The sequence below is a fragment of the Ictidomys tridecemlineatus genome, chromosome 4, assembly GCF_052094955.1.
Source record: "Ictidomys tridecemlineatus isolate mIctTri1 chromosome 4, mIctTri1.hap1, whole genome shotgun sequence".
Lineage (NCBI taxonomy): Eukaryota > Metazoa > Chordata > Mammalia > Rodentia > Sciuridae > Ictidomys > Ictidomys tridecemlineatus.
The window spans coordinates 93,976,627-93,997,632 of NC_135480.1; the positions used below are offsets into that span (position 1 = coordinate 93,976,627).

A 21,006-nucleotide genomic window follows, 5' to 3' on the forward strand; every position below is an offset into this window, starting at 1 on the left:
CCTGCTTGTCATTTTAGCAACAGAGAAAATGTAGTGAAAAGAAAGCCCTGAGGTGGTGAGAAGCAGCAGATGCATTTCTGAGCTCAGGTTAAGCAACCAAGTGGCCAAAGTAGCCAATCACTGGCTACAGAGGACCTCCCTGGTCTCAGGCCTGGCAAGACAGTGGAATGTTTAGGCTGCATCTTCCTGTTTTCAAAGGCTGCGACTTGTGCTTCATGTCTTGCCCACTTCCCATGACAGAGTCAGAGGGGAATTAGACGAGTCCTGCTTTTTATTCTTTATCTGGGAATCTTGCTCCTGGAATGGTTTGCTCTTTCAATTCATCAAATACTCACAACACAGCAAGAAAGAGGCTGCCCAAGAAGATTGCCTGAATCAGGACAGCTCCCTGTGCTGAGCACATGCTAACAGTAGGGTTTTCTCCCTGCAGGCCTCAATTGTTTAGCACCAATCCCAAACTTACAGATATGCAAGCATGGAGCCCAAATGAACCCTTTGAAGTAGATTTTTTTTTCCTCTATGCGAACTTCTCCGGCCTATGTGAATTCCAACTGTGCCTGTGGCCTCCTAATTTCTGGGATAACTGGTCCAAGCTTTTTGTTTGTTTTAAAAGAGTAAAAATTGGGATTTAAAATCAAATCTTTTGTTTGCCCTTCTTTCCCTTTTTAACTTTCTTTTGAGGGAGGCATTTTGGATTCCTCATATACCTTAACTTATGAAACTTGACTCCTGTTTCAGAAAAAAGGTGGCAGAGGAAAAATGAGAGGCAAGAGGAGTTCCAGGTCTTTCTAAGGAAGATTCCCTTTTTTAACTCTGTTGCATCCCTGAAGACTGGCCACTCATCATATGCTAGGGAGGGATTATAATTTCAATACTGAAATTGTTTTTCCTTACCTGAACTATAATTCACCTTAAAAACAATTCCGGAGGGGGAAGAGGCAGTATTGTTCAGGGAGTATGTATGTGTGACTCAGTGTGGCTGTTTTGTTTTGCAGTGGTTGTCTAAAATATTTTCACAGTATGCTTAATACTCGGTGTTTTAAAACATAGTAGTAGCCAGTAAAGTAGGATTCTGATTCTGGAACCTGGGATGTGTCCCATGCCAGTGGGTGAAGTTCTCACCTATGGTGGCATCCACACACCAGCTCCATGGGCAGAAGCAGGAGCTAGAATCAGAAAAACTAACAGACCCACATCAAAAGTAACCCAACAAGGGTTTTCATTTCATACAGGATACAGTATTTTTATTTTATCACAGAGTCATACTTTTTTTGAAGTTTTCAAAGTTTGAAATTTGAATGATTTCAAATTATATCAAATATTTAAATTATATTAAATATTAGTTTTAAAACTATAACAAAATCTAAAATTTCTATTTTTTGTTTATCATTTATCTGTTCTCTCATCTATTCAATTGTTTTATGTGGGTGGAAAAGTTTTCTCTTCTTAACATTTGTTTCTATAACCAAAAATAAATTATATATTAAAGAAAACAAAAAAAAGAATGTTTAAAATAAATGCAATTCAGTTATGCAAAGAATATATTAAAGGTTATCATAACAAACACATTTTTGGAGCATATGGAATATAAAGATTCATACTAATGTTGCAAAAGCTAATAATGCCAAACAATGAAAAATTTAATACAGATAAAAGGAGATCCCAAATAACTTTGGCAAGAGAGAGGCTATCCCAGCAAAGCCACAGAAAATGTTCAAGCTCAGGGTAGCAAGAACAGGAAAGATACAGGGCAAAAGTAGCAGAGAAACGTGAACCTAAATAGACGGCCTCAGCTTTTGCCTCCATGCTTTGTGAGATTTACAATGCTGGCTGATTAAAATGGGATGTGCCACAGTGGGCACAAGGCATAGTACTTTAACTAACTTTACACAACTAATATTCAAGACAATCGGGAAGAGTTTAGTTGTGAAATTCCCTAGTATGCCCAATCTCACAAGAAGCTCTTTCCCTACTTCTTCTGGAGGTATGATCAGAAACTTTTGATCACATACCTAAAAATTTTAAAATGCCGGGGGCATAACTACAACGGGTATATTTTTAATAAAATATACTATTATATTAATAAAGACTATATTTTTTAAAGAATTAGAAAAAGAAAGAATATAAACAAAAATTTTAATAAGAGATTTCTGAGTATTCCTTGGACATATGAATATTTTAATCCCACAAGTAGAAGCTAAACAAGGAGACTAGTAGAGGAAGAGTCAACCTCCAGGAGCAAATGAAAGAACTGCATGCACTCAATATTCACCGTAAAGGAATGATAAATGTTTGAGGAGACAGAGAGTGTAACTGATGTAAACATTATACAATGTATATCTCACATTGTATATATACATAAAACTCAATTAGACATCACATTATATACAATTTTTAGGTTTTATGTATGTTTTAATATCTAAATTTTTTAAAAAGTACTATCACACAAATGTAGTAATGAGAAAGAATAAAGAATCTCTCTATAGCTGTTCAAATTATATGAATAGGTACAGAGAAAAATTCCTGGTGCTACACTGTTGGACTATCAATAATGGTACAGGAAAAAACAGATGTATAAACTAGTGGGATGGGGATATGGCTCAGTGGTAGAGTGTTTGCCTCACATGCATGAAGGCCTGGGTTCAATTCTCAGCACCACACACATAAAAATAGTATGTAGTGGCATACACGTGGTATCAAAGTTGCATGCTTCATGTGATTAAATGATACCTGGTCAAAAAGCTGTTTGCCAGTTGTATTGGGCTGAATGGCAAATTCCAGTTCAGCATCCATTGTAGTTACTCTTACATTGATCTATAATAAAAACAGAAGAGAAAATCATTAGGAAAGACAATATACTTAATTACTTATTTAGTAGGCACGAGAAAAATCTTTTATCATATGTTTCAAAACTCTCTTATAACTTTAATTCACATTATAAGAACTTTTAATCAGATTCCTCATACCCCTTTGCATGTCTTAATCACTTTAACACCATATGTGGTGTGGCTTTTACCTGAATGCCTTCTCTAAACAAATCATATAAATTCATCCTTCTTAAAATAATCTTATTTGTATTTTTCTTTAAAATATCTTATTAAAAATATTGATATAAAAATACATGTGAAACATATGTAAAAGAAAAATGAAGTCCATAAATTTAACATCCAACTTAACTAGAAATGACAACTTGTTACATATATCACTGTATTTCTTTGCCAATTTACTTTTCCTCATCCCTACCCCCAACACATACAGGTAAATAATAATCTGAATTTTGTTTTTTTGTCATTCTCTTTCTTTTTTTTTCCTTTTTGGTTTTGGTACTGGGGATTAAGCCCAGGAGTATTCTACCACTAAGCTACACCCAAGCTTTTTTTATTTATTTTGAGACAGGGTGGCACTAAATTGCCCAGGCTGGTTTGTTCATATGACAAAACCTCAGCCTCCCAAGTCACTGGGATTACAGGTATGCACCACCACACCTGGCTGTCATTCTCATCTTTAAAAACTAATTATATCACTCACAGGTGTGTCTATGCATGTTTGTGTACACATATAGATAATCAATTAAAAAGTTGATTTTTTTCAGCTATACTATAATTGCAAGCACTTGCTAATATAAGTCTTCTTTCTTAGTATGGACAATGGTTACATGGATATATTCACTTTATAAAAGTTCAATTATAATAAACACGTTAATTGTACAAATTACTGGGATTCACTATGATGTAGTCTTTTGATTTGCAGATCTATTTCAATTAAAACATTTTAAATTGTATACTATACTTTGATTTTTCAATTATATTTCTAAGATTGACATTTCTGTGAGTAGTTACAAGTCATTTTCACAGCTATACCATCTTCTACAAGTGATTAAACAATTTATGTACCCATTTTTCTATCAATGGACATTGTTTCCATTGTTATGAAGTCTTATACACTCTCCTAGTACATATGCATCAGAATTCCTCTACACGTATTTACACAGAAAGAGAACTCCCAGATGATAAAATATGCATACCTCTTATTTTAACCATGTAATGAGAAACAGTCTTACAATAGTGCCTAAGAATTCTTATTGATTGCATTTTCACTAATAGTGGGTATCAGATTTCTTTAATGATAACCTAGTAGATATGAAATGATATATCAATATGGTCTTAAAATATGCATCCCTGATTCCTGATGAAGTTGAAAACCTGTTTGTATATGTGGCCTACAGAATTCTAAAATGATCCCAATAATCCCTGTGCCCTAGTGTTTCACCTATGATTATATTGCATTACAAGATAAAAAAGAATTTTGTAGGTACTCTTAAGGTTCACAACCAGTTAACCTTAAGAGAGATTATCTGGCCAGGTGTGGGACATATGCCTATAATCCCAGCTACTCAGGAGGCTGAGGCAGGAAGATCACAAATTCAAGCCAGTCTGGGCAACTTAGACTCTGTTTCAAAAATTTTTAATTAAAAGTGGGAGTGGATGTTGCTCAGTGGTAGAGCCCTTGCCTAGCCTATATGAGGTCCTGTGTTCAATCACCAGCACTGCAAAAAATGATAAAAGGTTATCTAGGTAAGCCTGAGCTAATTACTAACCACTCAGTCTCACCTTTGAAATGTCTGTTCACATCTATGTCTTATTTTCCTATTGTGTTTTGTTTCTTTCTCATGCTTATAATAGGAGGTCTTTGTATATTAATCTTTTCTCAGTTATTTATGTCAGAAAAAAATCTCCCTATTTGTCATTCTGTATTCTTTATGGTGTCTTTCTTTTTAATAAACACATATTCTTGATTTTAATGTTTTAAATTCAGAAGTCACTTTTTTGCCGTAGTTAACAAATACTTCCTTGTCTAGAGTCACAAAGATATTCTTACATTTCTTAATTTACATCTTAAAGGTTTTGGATTATATCTCTTTGATTTTTGCTTATGATGAAAGAGATCCAATTTCATTTTTAATCCCCATTGGATAATATTATGAAAATTTTTTAAATCTCAACATAATTTATTTACTCCCCAAAGACTGTCACAGACCAAGCATCTGTACAGGCATGGATCTTTGTTATACCAGCCAATTTAACTATTCTGCTAATATCATGCTGTTTTAATTACTATATCTTCAAATAAGTCTTGATATTTGGTAGGGCAAGTCTCCCCTCATTATTCTACAGAACTGTTCTGGCTATTCTTGGTTCTGTATTTTAGTTCCTGCCTCCAAATAAAACAGTAAATTTTCAAAACCCCACATTTATAATTTAGAACTACACTATATTCATCAGTCTTTCAGGGTAAGAACTGACATCTTTCCAATATTAACTCTACCCACAACTACGGTTCTTGTGTGCAATGATTTAGGACATCTTCAATGTTTTTTAGTCTCTTTTGTGAAAGAGAGTATTTATAGTTTCTCCATAAAAATAATAAGACTTTTATCCCCTGGACATTAAAGTTTTGTAGCAATTGTAAATATGGGTCCACAGTCCTTAATCCATAATTTTGACAGCCTAAAAGCATTCAAGAATGAAGTTTTAGTTTATTTTGGGCAAAAATTTGATATGAAGTAATGTGAACTATCACTCATGGTGAATTAATTTATTTCATTTCATATGGACATTCACACATTTCTCTATAGAAATGTTAATGATGCCATAGAACTAATAAAAGTTTCATGACATAATGTAATATACATTACAATACATAGTCACCCTTCTAAAATACTAAAAATTCCAAATTCTGAAACTCAGCTAGTTTCAAGGGTTTCAAAGGCAGGACTATGAAATCTGATGAAATATCTCTTCAAACTGTTCTGTTTGGGATTTTAAGGAATAAAACTGATTTTATTTTGATCCTATTATTTCACTTGTCAATTGTTATAATGAGTCTATAAATCTTTGTGTTGGGCTGGGGATGTGGCTCAAGTGGTATCACGCTCGCCTGGCATGCGTGCGGCCCAGGTTCAATCCTCAGCACCACATACAAACAAAGATGTCGTGTCCGCTGAAAACTAAAAAATAAATATTAAAAAAAATTCTCTAAAAAAAAAATCTTTGTGTTTCTATAAAGCAAGAATTAGCAAGCTTTTCTATAAAAAGCTAAACGGTAAATATTTTCAGAGGATCATACAGTCTCTATTGCAGCCACTTAACTCTGAACCTAGAGCAACAAAGCAACCATAGGTAATAAACAACTGAGCATACTGTGTTCCAATAAAACTTCATTATGGATCCTGAAATCTAATTTTATAGTTTTCAGGTGTTACAAAACAACCTTTTTTTTCAACCACTGAAAATGTAAAAAAAAAATCATTCTTAGCTCGTAGGCAGTAAAGAACAGGTTAGTAAATTTTAGTAATCCTAAAATTTTCAAATAGCATTTCTTCCTTTCCTATACTTAAGCTTTTGATTTCTTTTTTTGTACAACAGGTTTTGCTATTCAAAGTTGAATAATAGCCATGATAACATGTATCTCCTATCTTGTTCTTGATTTTAAGACTGTTTCTACCATTAACACATTTAGAACAGTTTTTACTGTACATTCCTTCTCCATTATTATTTTTTAAACCATAAGTGGTTGTTCAGTTGTAGCAACTGATCTTTCTGAATGTATCACGATTTTTCTCCTTTAACTAATGGAATGACACCGAGTTACTAAGCTATAATGTCTCTTGGAACTAGGTATGCCCTTGTGACTAAGCTGTCACCAATAGAACATGAGCACTACAGACGCAGACTATTCCTGTGCATAAGCATAAATCAGTGGAAGCATGCTTCCCCGTGCTTTATCGTCCCTTCCTGCTAGCTGGAGGCAGCTTCAACTATAAATACTATAATAATACCTAAAAGGCTAAAGCTCAAACTTCTTGGGCTCAGGATCATTTTACACTCTTGAAAACTACAAAGCACTCAAAGAGTTTTTGTTATATGGGTTATATATATATATATATATATATATATATATATATATATATATCAGTATTTACTACATTAAAGCAGATAAATTTTAAAATATTAACTCATTTAAGTATAATGCTAATAAACTTAATACATGTTAACATAATAACATTGTAACATATAAAAATGGCTACCTATAAATATACTATTAAATTTTAAAAAGTGAAACAATACTGTTTAATTTTAAAAAGTGCAATTGACAGCTTTTAAATCCTTTTCATTTGATCTTAACAGCAATTCTTGGAGGTAATCAAAGCACTTGTTATCGAATCAATTTTACAAATGAATCAAGTTTGCAGAAGTTATGCTTCACCAAGGTTACATATCTACTAAGTATAAAGCTGGGCCAACAAGATTGGGGTAAAACACAAAAACGAAATTAACTTTCTCCAACTTTTGTGTTTGGGGGAAAAAAATACACATATTTTTTATTAGGGTGAGTGGGGAGAAAAAAGTCAGTTATATTTTGACCTAAAAAGTTTGAGGAAAAAAAATCCCTGATTATTAATATATTAAAATATTATCTTCCAGATATTTTAATGTACCAACCACAGACCTGAAATCCAGTTGAATAATAAATCTGACTCTTCACTCTAAGGAACAATAAATAAATGTTCTCTGCATAATTACATTAGCAAAGAGTTTTCCAAAGTTCTTATAAGCATTCACATTCCTACTAGAAATACATTAAGGGTAACAGATGTTCCACATCCTTATCTACACTTAATATTATCAGTATATAATTACTCCCCTTCTAGTGCATAAAATGTTATTTCACTGAACCTTTAATTTGTATTTTGCTGATAACTAAAAACATTTAGAATCTTTGTGTGTTTATTGGCCAATTAACATAGCTTCTTTATATAAAGTATATGTTCAAAGTTTTTGCCCAATTTTTTTTATACTGAGTAATTGAACTATAGAACTTCATATTGCAATTATTTTCTCTCATTCCATCTTGCTGTTTTCTTATTGCTCTTTTTTTCACAGGGCAAATGGTTTTTGTTTTTGTTTTTTTTTTGTTTGTTTATTTGTTTGTTTTGGGGGGGTGGGGTACCAAGGAATGTCCAGTCATATTTTGTATTCTATTTAGAGACAGGGTCTTATTGAGTTGCTGAGGCTGGCTTTGAACTTACAATGATCCTGACTCAGTTTCCCGAGCCACTGGGACTACAAATGGTTTTAACTTTGATAAAGTCCAATTTTTTCCTTATTGGTTCAAACTTTCTGTATATTATCCAAGAAACTTTCCCCTATCCAAGATCACAAAACTTTTTTCCTTTATTTCCTTCTGAAAGTTTTATACTTTAGGTTTTTGCATTTAGGTCTACAATCCATCTAGAGTAAATTTTTGAGTAAATTATGAGACAAGAATTTAATGCTCATGTTTTTTCTGTACAGATAACTCTTTGTTCCATCAACATTTGTTGAAAATAATTAAAATTCCCCATTGAACTGTGTAACACTTTTGTCAAAAATCTTATGATTATAATATGTAATGTGTGTGAGTGTGTTTCTATTTCTCTGACTCTATTATCTACCCTTTCACAATTACTACAATGTCTTGTTTTTGTAGCTTGAGAGTAAGTCTTGAAATGAAGGTGTGTGAGTTTTCCAGTTTTGTTCCTTCTTAAAACTGCTTTAGCAATTTGATCAATTTACCCAAAGAAGTTTTCAGGGTTTCAACTGAATAGAATTCAATTAAAACTACCAATATATCTGGGAAGAACTGACACCTTAATAGTTATTTATAAATAAAACTGTAAAAACTATCTGCTTGTCCATATATTCAGATCTTTAATTTCTTATAAAAAGTTTTCAGTATAGAGACTGTTTTGCCTCTGTATGTTTATTCCTAAGTACTTTATGTTTTCTATGCTCTCACTACATTTTTCAAACTCTGCTGTCATTATATATATTTTAAAAAACATTGATTTTATTTTTATTATTATTTTTACTATAACTTTTTGTCTAACAATCTTGCTAAATTAAGTTACTAGGTCTATTAGTTGTTTTATAGATTCATAAGAACTGTTTACAAACGATCATATCATGTGCAAATAGAAAATTTTACTTCTTAATTCTGATCTTTATACCTTTTACTTCCTTTTATTCTTTTCTACCAACTACACACTGTTACCTGCTGAGTCTTTAAAGCAATATTCATGAAAATCTAGTAACATAACCAACAATTTCTCTAAAAAGCTAACTGACCAAAAGGAACACTATTAAAAAAAATACCCCATTTTTTTTTTTAGATGAAAAGAATAGTTACTCTAGGACAAAAAGAATACATACACTTTAATCAAGAACCATATAATTCTAAAATCAAGTAAAATGACCAAAGATATACAACTAAGACTACATAATGTCAGTGTAAGTATCACCAGCATCAAAAACTAGTGTGTGAGAACACTTGAGAAAAAAACATGCAGCCGGGCACAATGGCACATGCCTTTAATCCCAGTGACTCAGGAGGCTGAAGAAATTTTATCAAACAAGTTCCAACCCAGCCTCAGCAATTTAGCAAAATCCTATCTCAAAAAATAAAAAGGGCTGGGAATATTGCTCATTACTAGTAAAACACTGCTGGGTTCAATCCCCAGTATTAAAAAAAAAAATTTAATAAGCATGGGTCCTCCCAACCTCTCATTATTTTCTCTTAACAATAACTTACCTTTTTTTTTTGCACTATGTACCAGATTCTTTCAATCCTCATCATACTCCTTAAGTTAACTAATTATGTATACCCCATTTTATATAAAAAGGAAATTAAATCATGGATAGGTTGAATTAAATTAACAAATTACCCAGATTAAATGACAGTAAGTCAGTTTTACCTCAAGACCCATGAATTTTAACCTTAACTGCAATGTTATCCATACCAGTTCTTCACTGCCCATAATACTATGCTATAGCCACACTAATCTAAAACAAGTAATAGTAACCGAGCATTTTCTTCTAACAACTTTCCCTTGATATTTTGCCCAGTTCAAAAACAAAAAACAAACAAAAAAACTTACTGCTAATAATATCTTTTTAAGTAAACTATATATCAAAAGTAATAAAATTCACTTACTGGTTTCGGCATTTTCTTTCTCTTTTTGTTACTTTCTTTAAAAATTCTTCACGTCTATAAATTCTATTGTCACCTTCTGTTAAAGAAAAAGAATAATTTATTATCTTTTTCACATAAGGTTTTTAACTAACACTTATATAAAAGATAAACATTAGAGCACCAGAAGTAACAGTTCTTATTTATTCTAATTTTTAATGTCTCCTACTAATATTTCATGTTTCCTAGAAAGATTAAAACCTGATACTTGCTAATCTATTAAAAGTTTTAATTTACAGACAACACAGCAAAGAAACATGTTTGCTAAGGGTCTCTCTCAGTGTTGGGTTCATTCCTATATAAGACTAATAGAGAAAAGGACGGTAAAAGTGAGGATGAGTATATTCAGATTCTAAAGAATTAAGAATTTTTTCAACCATTTTTTGTACTTTAAAAGACAAAAGGAAATTCTAATGTAACTACAAATTTTTTAATTATTCTTGAAAGTTTTAAAATCTCAATAAAGTATATATGTAGCTTATCCACCTATACATATTAAACAGTCATAGCTTTGCACACTAAAAATTTTCATGCTGCTCACCAGCAAGCTAGCAGCATTCAATGAAATTTAGAATTGCTCTGAAGACCAATGGTAAATTGTATCTTCTCCCCCTAAGACAACAAATCTTATCAAGAATTATGACATTATCTTAGGGTAAATGTTCTAAGAAACATCTAACAAAACCAAGTTTCCTCTCCTTGCAAATCTGTTAAAATATCTAATTCTTAATCATTATTAATTTTCAAAAAATTATCATTTTAATTTGAAAACTACAGAAGTGTTCTATTAGATACATTATTTGAGAATAAGCTTATCTAGGTAATGTCTCTGGCAAGAAACTTTGTTACACAAGAACCAACTAAATATACACTGAAATAAGGTCATTTTCCTAAATTTTATTCAAGCACAGGCCAATAAACCTCTTTTTAGGGATAACTTTCTCCTTTAGTGTGGGGGATGCATGTGCACATGTGCACGCTCGAGTGTATGTTTTATCAGTCACTGGGCAATGAAATTCAGTTGGAAGCACACACCTCTTAACTTGTTCTTAACCTATCCCCTATCTATACTCCTCTACTTTTATAACCTAAATGTATTTCAGTCAAATTTTTCTACAATCTGTTTTCACAAGTCCTTCACTTTACCATCTCAGGTCTTGATTAAAACAGCCTCCAAAAGGACTTGCTTTTCATAATCTATTAGCTACTAGTCCCCAAATCTCTATCTCCAGGGTTTCTTGGCGAATTGGCTTATCTCAAAAAAGACTTGGCCAAATACTTCAATCCCTATCCCAGAGCCAAATCTACTTTTCTTCAAAGCTGAATGAATTATGTATTTCTAGAAATCTATTCATAGTATTCTCTTAGGATTTTTTTTCTCTACTAGATCTAAATTTGTGACCTTCTTTTCATTCCTGTTAATTTTGCCTGCTTTTGTTTGATTAGTCTTGCCAGAAGTCAAGAGTTGGTCTAAAAGTCACTTTTTTTAGTTTCATTGACCTTTTATTAATTTTGTTAATTTCTATTAATTTTTCTCATTTTCTTCTCATTAGTTGCTTTGGCTTTACTCAGAGGGCTGACTTTCTATTTCCTCCAACTGCAAGTTTACCTAAGTAATTTCCAATATTGTTTCTTTACTAGTTCATGCATCAAAATCATCAACTAAGTATGTCCAATTATAGAAAAACTCCAAAAATAAAGTGATTTCCCTAATTTACCAGTGAGAAATTCAAAAATAATTTTATGATTTGAATATTAAATTAAATGTGCATCTATAACATTTATTAGTATACTTAAATGTTAAAAACGTGATCTATGAAATACTGATTCAGAAATATTGTTTGCTTCATCTCAAACTTCATAGAATAATTTTATTCTAATTCAATATATACATGAGATAAAAGTATCTGTTTAAAACTTGGACTACTTTTTGAATCAATAATTTTCTAGATTATATTAGTATTTTTGAATCAGTGTATCATATGATCAAATTTTTATTTCAAGTCACAATTATACATAGGACACCCTCCCATTTGTACTATAGGAAAAATTTTTAATATATTTACATTGTAACTACTCTTTTTTTGTTTTCATTTATTATTACTATTATTTTTTTAACTAAATCAGATCTAGATTCCTCTGCCTTTTCCTATGTTTAAATCACTAGATGAGCCCTGTGAGCTTTCCAAACTCAAGTGAACTAATGGGAGTTTCAAATCAATGTGCCTTTCTTGAAGTTTCATGCTCAAAAAGAAGACTGCATCTTATAATGAAAGACTTCTTAAGAATACAAATATAATTCTTTTCTGGGGAATATTTGAGGGAAAAAACCTTGCCTCTTACTTGAAAGTATAGCATTTTTTCTAAGTAGCACTTCAGTGGCTTAGGTTTTTATACAGTTCTAAGTGTCCTGCCTAAATGTTTCCATTTCCAACCATGATTTCTAATCACTACTGAGAAATATTTTGTTTTTTAGTTTTCAAATAGAAGGGTTAGAGGACTTTAGGTAGAATGCCGATTTTTTTCATTACTTTTAAGTTTATTCTTCTATAGTCAAATAATTCATTAGGATATTTTATGTTTAGTACACGGTCAGTGTCTTTCTTTCTAGACTGTCCCAAGTATAAATACACTGTATTGTATGCATTTGATAAATTAAATCAAGCTAAACCAAGTTTTTAAAATTTTCTTAATAGTCTATTACTACTCATTTTAGTCTGTTTAATCAAATTTGGTAGAAACATATCAAGTTTTCTCAACTAATCAATATGGATCTTAATTTCTTCTTCTAAAATACCAGCTTTTAATTTATGTTTTAGGCTATTTTAAGTGAATCTAGGTTTAGAATTGTTCTATCTTCCCAGTGAATAGTTCCTTTTCTTCTTTTCTTGCAAATATAATTCTAAATTGACCATTATTCCCTCAGCATTTGGAAGACACTAGTTTATTCTGGCATCCGTTACCACTGATGAGGAGTCTGAGGTCAATCTAACTCATTCCTTTGCTTTAATCTATTCCAGAACAATTTTTACATTTATTTCTTTACTCAACATTCCTTTACCACCTCATTCCCTACCACCACACCCTGGGCAAGTTAGCAGGTATTCAAATGAGCTTCACATCTATCACACTACTTTCTAAACCATATGGTTGGTGTCTCTCTCCAATGCAGTATTTCATTAGTAAAGAAGAATAAAGAAAGCAAACATTTAATTATATGCCAGATTCTACAAACTAAGAGTAGTCAGATTATAGAAAAGGTATTTCTAAAACAGCTAGGCAAGTAAATATTGAAATAATTTATCCAGGTTTTTGATGTTAGAGTTACTTCATGTTATACTCTACAGGAAAGGATCTTCCAAACAAAATACTCCACACTAAAGTTTTAATCTTAATAAGAGAGCTCATCTGACATAAAAGTATACACGACAGGCCAACAAAAACAGAACCAGGGTCTTACACAAGCTAATTAAGCGTACAAAATCTCCTACAAGTGTACTTGATCTATACAAACTGTGAAATGGGGGAAGGGCTAATAAAAGCCATCACGAATATGGACTCTTCTAAATGAAGCTTCTAAAAATGTCTACTTTCAGATCAGTGTTTGGGGGGGAGGTTAACCAGGGATTGAACCCAGGGATGCTTAACAACTGACCCACATCTCTAGTTCTTTTTCTCTTTTGAGACAGGGTCTTACTAAATTGCATAGGCCCTCATTAAGTTGCTGAGGCTGGCTCTGAATTTGCAATCCCCCTGCCTCAGCCTCCCTGGAATTATAGGCATGCACCACCATACCCAGCTTCTGTGTTCATTCTTAAAAATCATGTTAGGCTTTCCTGTTTTATTTCACTTCCCCATTTTATTTCAGTTTATCATAAATTATCTGAAGAAAAATGAGGCTCTCTTTGCCAATTGAACATAAAGTGACTGAGAACAATGCCTTATATTTATAAACCATAGTTTCATGTTCTTATACTTTGATTTTTTTACTAACAAAAAAAAACAGGAAGAAAGTAAGAGATTACATTATGGCTACCTTATAATTGAAGAAACAAAACAAGGTCCACTTTTTTGTTGTTTTGTTTTTATGTAATGGGGATTGAAGCCAGGGGTGCTTAACCACAGGACGACATCCCCAGCCCTTTTTTATATTTTAAGCAGAGTCTCACCAAGTGGCTTAGGGCCTTGCTAAATTGCTAAGGCTGGTTTTGAACTTGCCATCCTCCTGCCTCGGCTTTCTGAGCTGCTGAGATTACAAGTATGTCACTATGCCCAGCACAAGGTCCATTCTTAACGTAGCTTGTCCAAAAGTCACATGGACAATAAATGGACAAGCTACAATCCTTCAGATGCCTAAAACCCACAACTCTATCATATACCAGCCTGTCTTCCTCTTTCTAATATTAAAAAAAGTGAAAAATAATCTCATTTATGGAAATATAACCAAGGAAAATATTTTAAAATGTTTATAATGGTTTAACTACAAAGATTCTAATTATAGTGCAAGTTTAAAAAGTAGATGTCATATGGGACTTAAGAGTGAATAATGGTATAGACTACACTAGATCAAAATGCAGCTAATCAAGGTGTTACAGAAAATATTCAATGGCTAGGGAAAATACGCACAAACCTCTGAGGAAAAAGGCAGGTTATGCTGGGCATGGGGGCACATGCCTATAATCCCAGCAGTTCAGGAGGCTGAGGCAGGATTATCACAAATTCAAAGGCAGCCTCAGCAATTTCGCAATGCCCTAAGCAACTCGGTGAGACCCTGTCTCTAAATAATATACCAAAAAAAAAGGGTGGAGGATGTGGTTCAGTGGTTACATACACCTGCAATCCTAGCTACTCAAGAGGCTAAGGCAGGAGGATCACAAGTTCAAGGTCAGTCTGAGGAATTTAGTAAGATCCTGTCTCAAAATAAGGGATAGGGATGTAGTTCAGTGCTAGACCATATGCCTAGCACATGTGAAGGGCTAGGTTCTATCCCCAGTACTGCAAATAAATAAAAACATCCATAGCATATTGTCACTTTTTTAAAAAAGTATGAGAAAGAGACCAAAATGAACATAAATGCAAAATATTGAATCTCTGGGAATTAGAATGAGTTTTTAAATTTCTACAATTAAAATGTAAAACTTTTGAAATAAAAATTCTTAAAATGAAAGAACAAATTATTCTAAGTGAATAAACTGAATGAAGTTGGACTTATAACTTTACAATACTATTTAATATTATCTAAGTATGTTAATCACTTTTCAAAAACACAAGAAATACCAATTCTAATTTTGAAGAAAAATACCTAAAGAGGTATATAGATTATGATAAAAATAGATGAATATATTCTTACTTTAAAAACCTACATAAGTAGGATAAAAGAAATATCAAAATTAATAGGAAAATATGCAACAGCCATAATAAAGTTGCTTGTAAACACACTTCACTCAGTAAACACTTAAGTGAGAGACTTCACAAACAAATCTTACTTTAAAAACTGAACAACTGTGCTATTGACTAAAACTACAAATCAAAATGGTTTTAAGGTATTACTGATTATGTACTCATTAATGATAATATTGTGGAAACTGTATTGATAAATAAATAGATAAATATTACTAGCAGCACCACAATTGACTCCATTTTTCTAGAAAGTTAGTTGCTAATATATTAAAAGAGCTTTTTTGAACAGGAAATTCTGCTCCTAGCATAAACCCCTAAGAAAATAACACAAAAGAAAGCTATCTCTACCAAAATATTCTCAGCAGCACAATAGCCAGTGATTAAAATCACAAAGTAATGTGGAAACTATGTGACAACAAGATAGCTACTCTAGGGTTTTGTTATTGTGAGGAGAGGGGCTTGTTTTTGTATACTAGGACTGTGTCAATATTTTCATAAGGGTAAGTAAGAACATGTAACTAGCCACTCATCACCACCAAATAAAAACACAGGTACTGTTACAAAGTACATCTGGAAGTACAGAAACCCCATATTTAATATTAATCAGGGTCTTTTAAATCCTAATTTAAAATAACAGAGATGAGAATTTCAAAAAATACTTTCACTGTCTTCTTTCATTCTAATTAAGAAGACATCTTTCAGTGTCTTCTTTTACTCTCTAATTAATAATACTAGTACTAATATGTAAACTATTATATTCTAAAGATCTATATTTGCATATCAAATATTTGTATATTTGCACCTTTCCTCATAACATTATCAAGAAAAAAATTTACTCCTCCTTACTCTTAATTTTCTTAATCTTTCCCACTCCTAAATTTCTTAGCATGATTTTACCCTTTTTTCCACAATGACTCCCCAAAAAGCAATGAAGTGCAATCTTGGTAGCAACATAGGAAGTAGTCTTAACAGATGATGCCATTTTCCATTTCCATAACAAAGCACATTTTCCATTTCCAGAGAAGTACCCATATGAATATGTACTTAAAACACAATGCTGCATTTAAAACATTCCCTCTTTCATCCTTCAATTCTGAGGGTGACCCTAAAACAGCCTCCTCTGTACTTCATGCAATGGAAAAACAGCCTTATGTTCACAAGGGAGAGGCACAACAGACTCCAGGTGGTAAAGCAGGTGTTGTTAAGGCTCCTAAACACACAGCTTACAATGAAGCTTCAATAATTTACAGCAGACTGCCTAATTTTACCTTTAAGATATTCTTTTCCCAAAACCTTTTTTCCACCTTTTGAGATTCAAATGATCTCTGATCAAATGCTCTCTCCTTAAACTTTCAGAAGAACTCTGGCCATTTATTGAGGAAAGCAGTACTATAAAGACAAACATAAATTGAACTAATACAGTAACTCTGGCAGTCAAAGCAACATAGGAACATCATTGGCAAAAGAAGTTCTTTACCATTTGGGTATTTTTCCCTGCATGGGACACTCTAGGGATCTATAGATCTCCTCTTAGAAAATTATTTTTAAGTGCAGGAAATAATGCATTAAGTTACAAAATAAACTTAATGCATTATTTTATATTGAAATATAAAAAACACAAATTTAGGCCATAGTAATGTATGTGCTTCTTTATTAATGCTTTAAACAACAGTATCTACAAATGCATCTAGTAACCAAATTTGTAAGTAAAGATGAATATAAATGTCATCTTGAGAGAATTTTAGTGTATTATAAAAAATATCTGCAATTTCTAATGAAAACAGTCTCTGGTACTACTAATGCTACCATTGCCTACAATCATTATGGAAGAAAACGCGTAAAGATACAATGCCCCCCTACCAAGCTCACATACCCCAGATCCAAAAAATATATAAAGGACTATGTTTATTATATTTTTATCTCAGTGTTAATATTGAATCCGATAACAGTGCATTTTTTGCCTATGAAATGCCATGTGACCCCCAGATAAAGCAAAGAGAAAAATTTAGTCCCATTTCCAAGTTAAAAAAGTAACACCAAGAGCAAGAAGGGTAGTACTCATTCTATAGATTCTTGACCTATATTACCTAATCTTCTTAATAACTGCCCTTCCTCTTCCTGCCATACACAGGTATTCCAATATTTCATCCTTCTATTAAGAAATTAAGATTCACATAAGTGACTTGCCCAAAGTCATGAGGTGAGTTAACAGAGTCAGAGTCCTAAAATCCTAGCACTGGGGATTTTGACCATCCTCGTCTGCTTTTCTAAAATATCATTCTAGACAAGCTCATTTTAAACAATAATACTTTTCAAAAAGCAGGCTGTTCAAGCTTTCTCCTTTACTAGTATCAAGTAGAAAGACTACTTCTAAACTTGTTGTTAAGGGCATATGATTAAGTGGTATAATCACTTCTATCATTTGATTTCCTGCAAGGGTGTTTTGCAATTCTAAGTAAGACATTAAGTACTAGCTAATGTAGACATGGTATCTGCTTTAAGAGTATTTTCAAGGAAACCAAATATTCAACATTTTTGAAAAAATGAAAATACAGAGCAAATTTCTAAAACTCAAATATAAAGCAGAACTACGATAGTTAAAACACAATTTTACACTGAATTTAGGTTCTCCTCTAAAAGAGTCTTATAAATTTAAAATATATCTGTGTTGTTCCTTAGGTGAACAGAAAGGCAAATAATACATTTGTAATTATTAGTTTCCAATGCCAAAAGGCGATCATTCTACATTTTAAAAAAATTAAAAATTCATACAGTTTTAAAAATAGTAAAATAAAAACAGGTTCATGAAGTCATATGTAGCAGGAAAGCAGCACACAAATTGAAGAAATTCTCACAAATAATTCTACACTTTACATGTTCTAAAAAACCCATTTGTATAGAGATACAACTGATTTTTCTAAATAGAACATTAATTCACTTATTAAATATTATTAAAAGTATACAGCATTTCTACAGGGTAATTCTACTATCATGAATACCCTTAACCTCCATTTTAAGAAGCTGGAATGGTTCCTGTCTCACAATAAGTCCTCAATATTTGCTGCTTTTGTTGAATTAAGCTTACAAAAAAAAAATGATCATTTTTTTTTCTGTTGATTGGTGTCAAGGGCAATATTTTCCTCTTATTTTAACGTTATAAAATGATGAAGCTAATAAACACTGAGACAACATAAGAAAAAGCTTTAAGCCAGAGGCTGTGGCACAAACCTATTAATTCCAGCTATTCTGGAGAATGAGGGCCAAATCTGAGGCCAGCCTAGGCAATTTAGCAAGACCTGACTCAAAGTAAAACTTTAACAGGGTTGGGGATATAGCATAGTGATAAAGCTCTTGCCTAGGAGGTGCAAGGCCCTGGGTTCAATCCCCAGAACCACAAAAAAAAAAAAAAAAAAAAAAAAAAAGAAAAGGTTTTCACAACTAGTTTTCCCAAATTCAAGTCTATATTATCTCTATCCAAAACTGTTTAAATAATTCCACTTAATTCAACAACGAAAATAAATTTAAAGGCTAGTTAACTGGACACATTTAATGGGAACTATAATAGACTAGATATAAGTAGTAAGTCTTCTGAATATAAACTACCTTTGCTTAACTGACAAACTAACTTTATATAGTTTTTCTAAGTGTAGAACCTACAAACAGCTTAAATATCAAGAGTCCTTGTGGTAGCTATCAAAATTTAATCCATCTCACACACTCCCTAAAGACCCAAGGGTTCTTGAGTCAATTAACCATAGCTGAGACTTCTCCTGAAAGGGAGATTTTTCATGACAAATACATCCACTCTGGTTAGCTTACTGAAAGACAACCAATTTACACAAACAATGGGAAGACTTTAAAAAAAAAAATTAAGTAGGAAGAAATATCCAGAACTCATATCACAGAAGAATGGTTGGAACATTATTACAATGAATATTCTACTTTATACAAACCACTACCATAGCATGTAACACACTTTAGGACACACAAGGGCTAGGGCTATAGCTCAGTAGCAGAGTGCTTGCCTAGCTTGCATGAGGCACTGGGTTCAATCCTTAGCACCACATAAAAATAAACAAATAAAATAAAGGCATTCTCTCCATCTACATATACAAAAATTCTTTTTAAAAAAATACATACAATATGGCATATCTATATTCCCTCTAGGGAGTGAACTCCTTAATATCTTACTCATTTCTCCAGTCTAAAATGCAAAGAATTTTTTGGCACATGATTCTGTCTCAATGTATGATTAATACCTTAAAGCAAGAGTCAGCAAACTTTTTTGTAAAAGGTCAGGTAAACAAACATTTTAGCTTTTGTAAGCTGTATCATCTCTGTTTTCAAGTAGCTGGTAAAGCAGGAAGCAGCCATACATTAGTAAACAAATGAGCGCGTAGTGTGTTCAAATAAAACTTTGTTCACAAAAATAGGCAGGAGGAGTTTAGTTCCTGAACTATAATTTGTCAAGTACTTAAACAGTAGTCAATGTTTTTCATTCCAAAATTTAACTACATTTTGTGTCCAGGAAGATGTGAGCGCACATATTCATACTTAATTATGTATGATTTTGTATGACAGGTCAATCTTGGATCTGATTTTGGTTGGTGGCAAGAAAGAATTCAAGACAGGTAGTATATGACTAAGGAAAACAGTCTAATAGAAACAGAGTAAGAAGAAAGGGCAATTCCATTTCCCTTGTCAATCACTTGTTAGATATGGTATATGACCCAATCCTGGTCAATAAGTTGAAGAATTATCTTTTGCAGGCACTTCTGGAAAAGACACAGTCCCCTTCATTCATTTTATTATTGTATCTGAATAAGACACTAGTCCTTACAACAGCCAATATGGGACAAGGGAAAAGTGGCCTTAGTGTGAAGTCAGCAGGTAAGAACACAGGCTAGAACTAGAAGGAAAACTGGGCTTTGGTGATATTGCTGAGCCATTCTTTTTTATTTTTGATTTGTTTTAATTAGTTACACTGACAGTAGAATGGACTTTGATGCCTCACATATAGTGGAGTATAATTTCTCATTTTTCTGGATATACACGATATAGAATCACACCAGTCATATAGTTATATATGTACATAGGGAATAATGTCTGATCCATTGTACCTACTATCCTTCCTACCTCCACATCCCCTCCCCCACTTCACTCCCCTCTACCTAATTAATCTAAGATGGTAATGCTATTCTTCCCTAGTACCCCCTGCCATTGTGAATTAGCATCCCCATACCAGAGAAAACATTCGTCATTTGGGTTTTGGGGATTGGTTTATTTCACTTAGCATGATACTCTCCAGCTCAATCCATTTACTGGCAAATGCTATAATTTCATTCTTCTTTAAGGCTAAGTAATATTCCATTATATATGTACATACCACATTTTTAATCCATTCATCTCTTCAAGGGGACCTAGATTGGTTCCATAATCTTTACCACATGTACCTCGATAAAGCATTAATATTCAGGATATATAAAGAACTCAAAAAAACTTAACACCAAAAAAAAACCAAAAAAATAAATAACTCAA

The 21,006-nt window shown here is 32.5% G+C and overlaps 1 protein-coding gene across 1 annotated transcript in view; it reads right to left on the minus strand.

Annotated features, from left to right (window-relative positions):
* Rdx (radixin) overlaps positions 1-21,006 on the minus strand; it is an 84,391-nt gene that overhangs the window by 58,266 nt on the left and 5,119 nt on the right. The window contains exons 2-3 of the mRNA XM_078046965.1: positions 10,033-10,108; positions 2,731-2,814 (exon numbers count right to left, since the gene is read on the minus strand). Of these exons, the coding sequence (XP_077903091.1) occupies positions 2,731-2,814; positions 10,033-10,044 (96 nt within the window). The 5' untranslated portion in view covers positions 10,045-10,108. The remainder of the gene's footprint in view (positions 1-2,730; positions 2,815-10,032; positions 10,109-21,006) is intronic.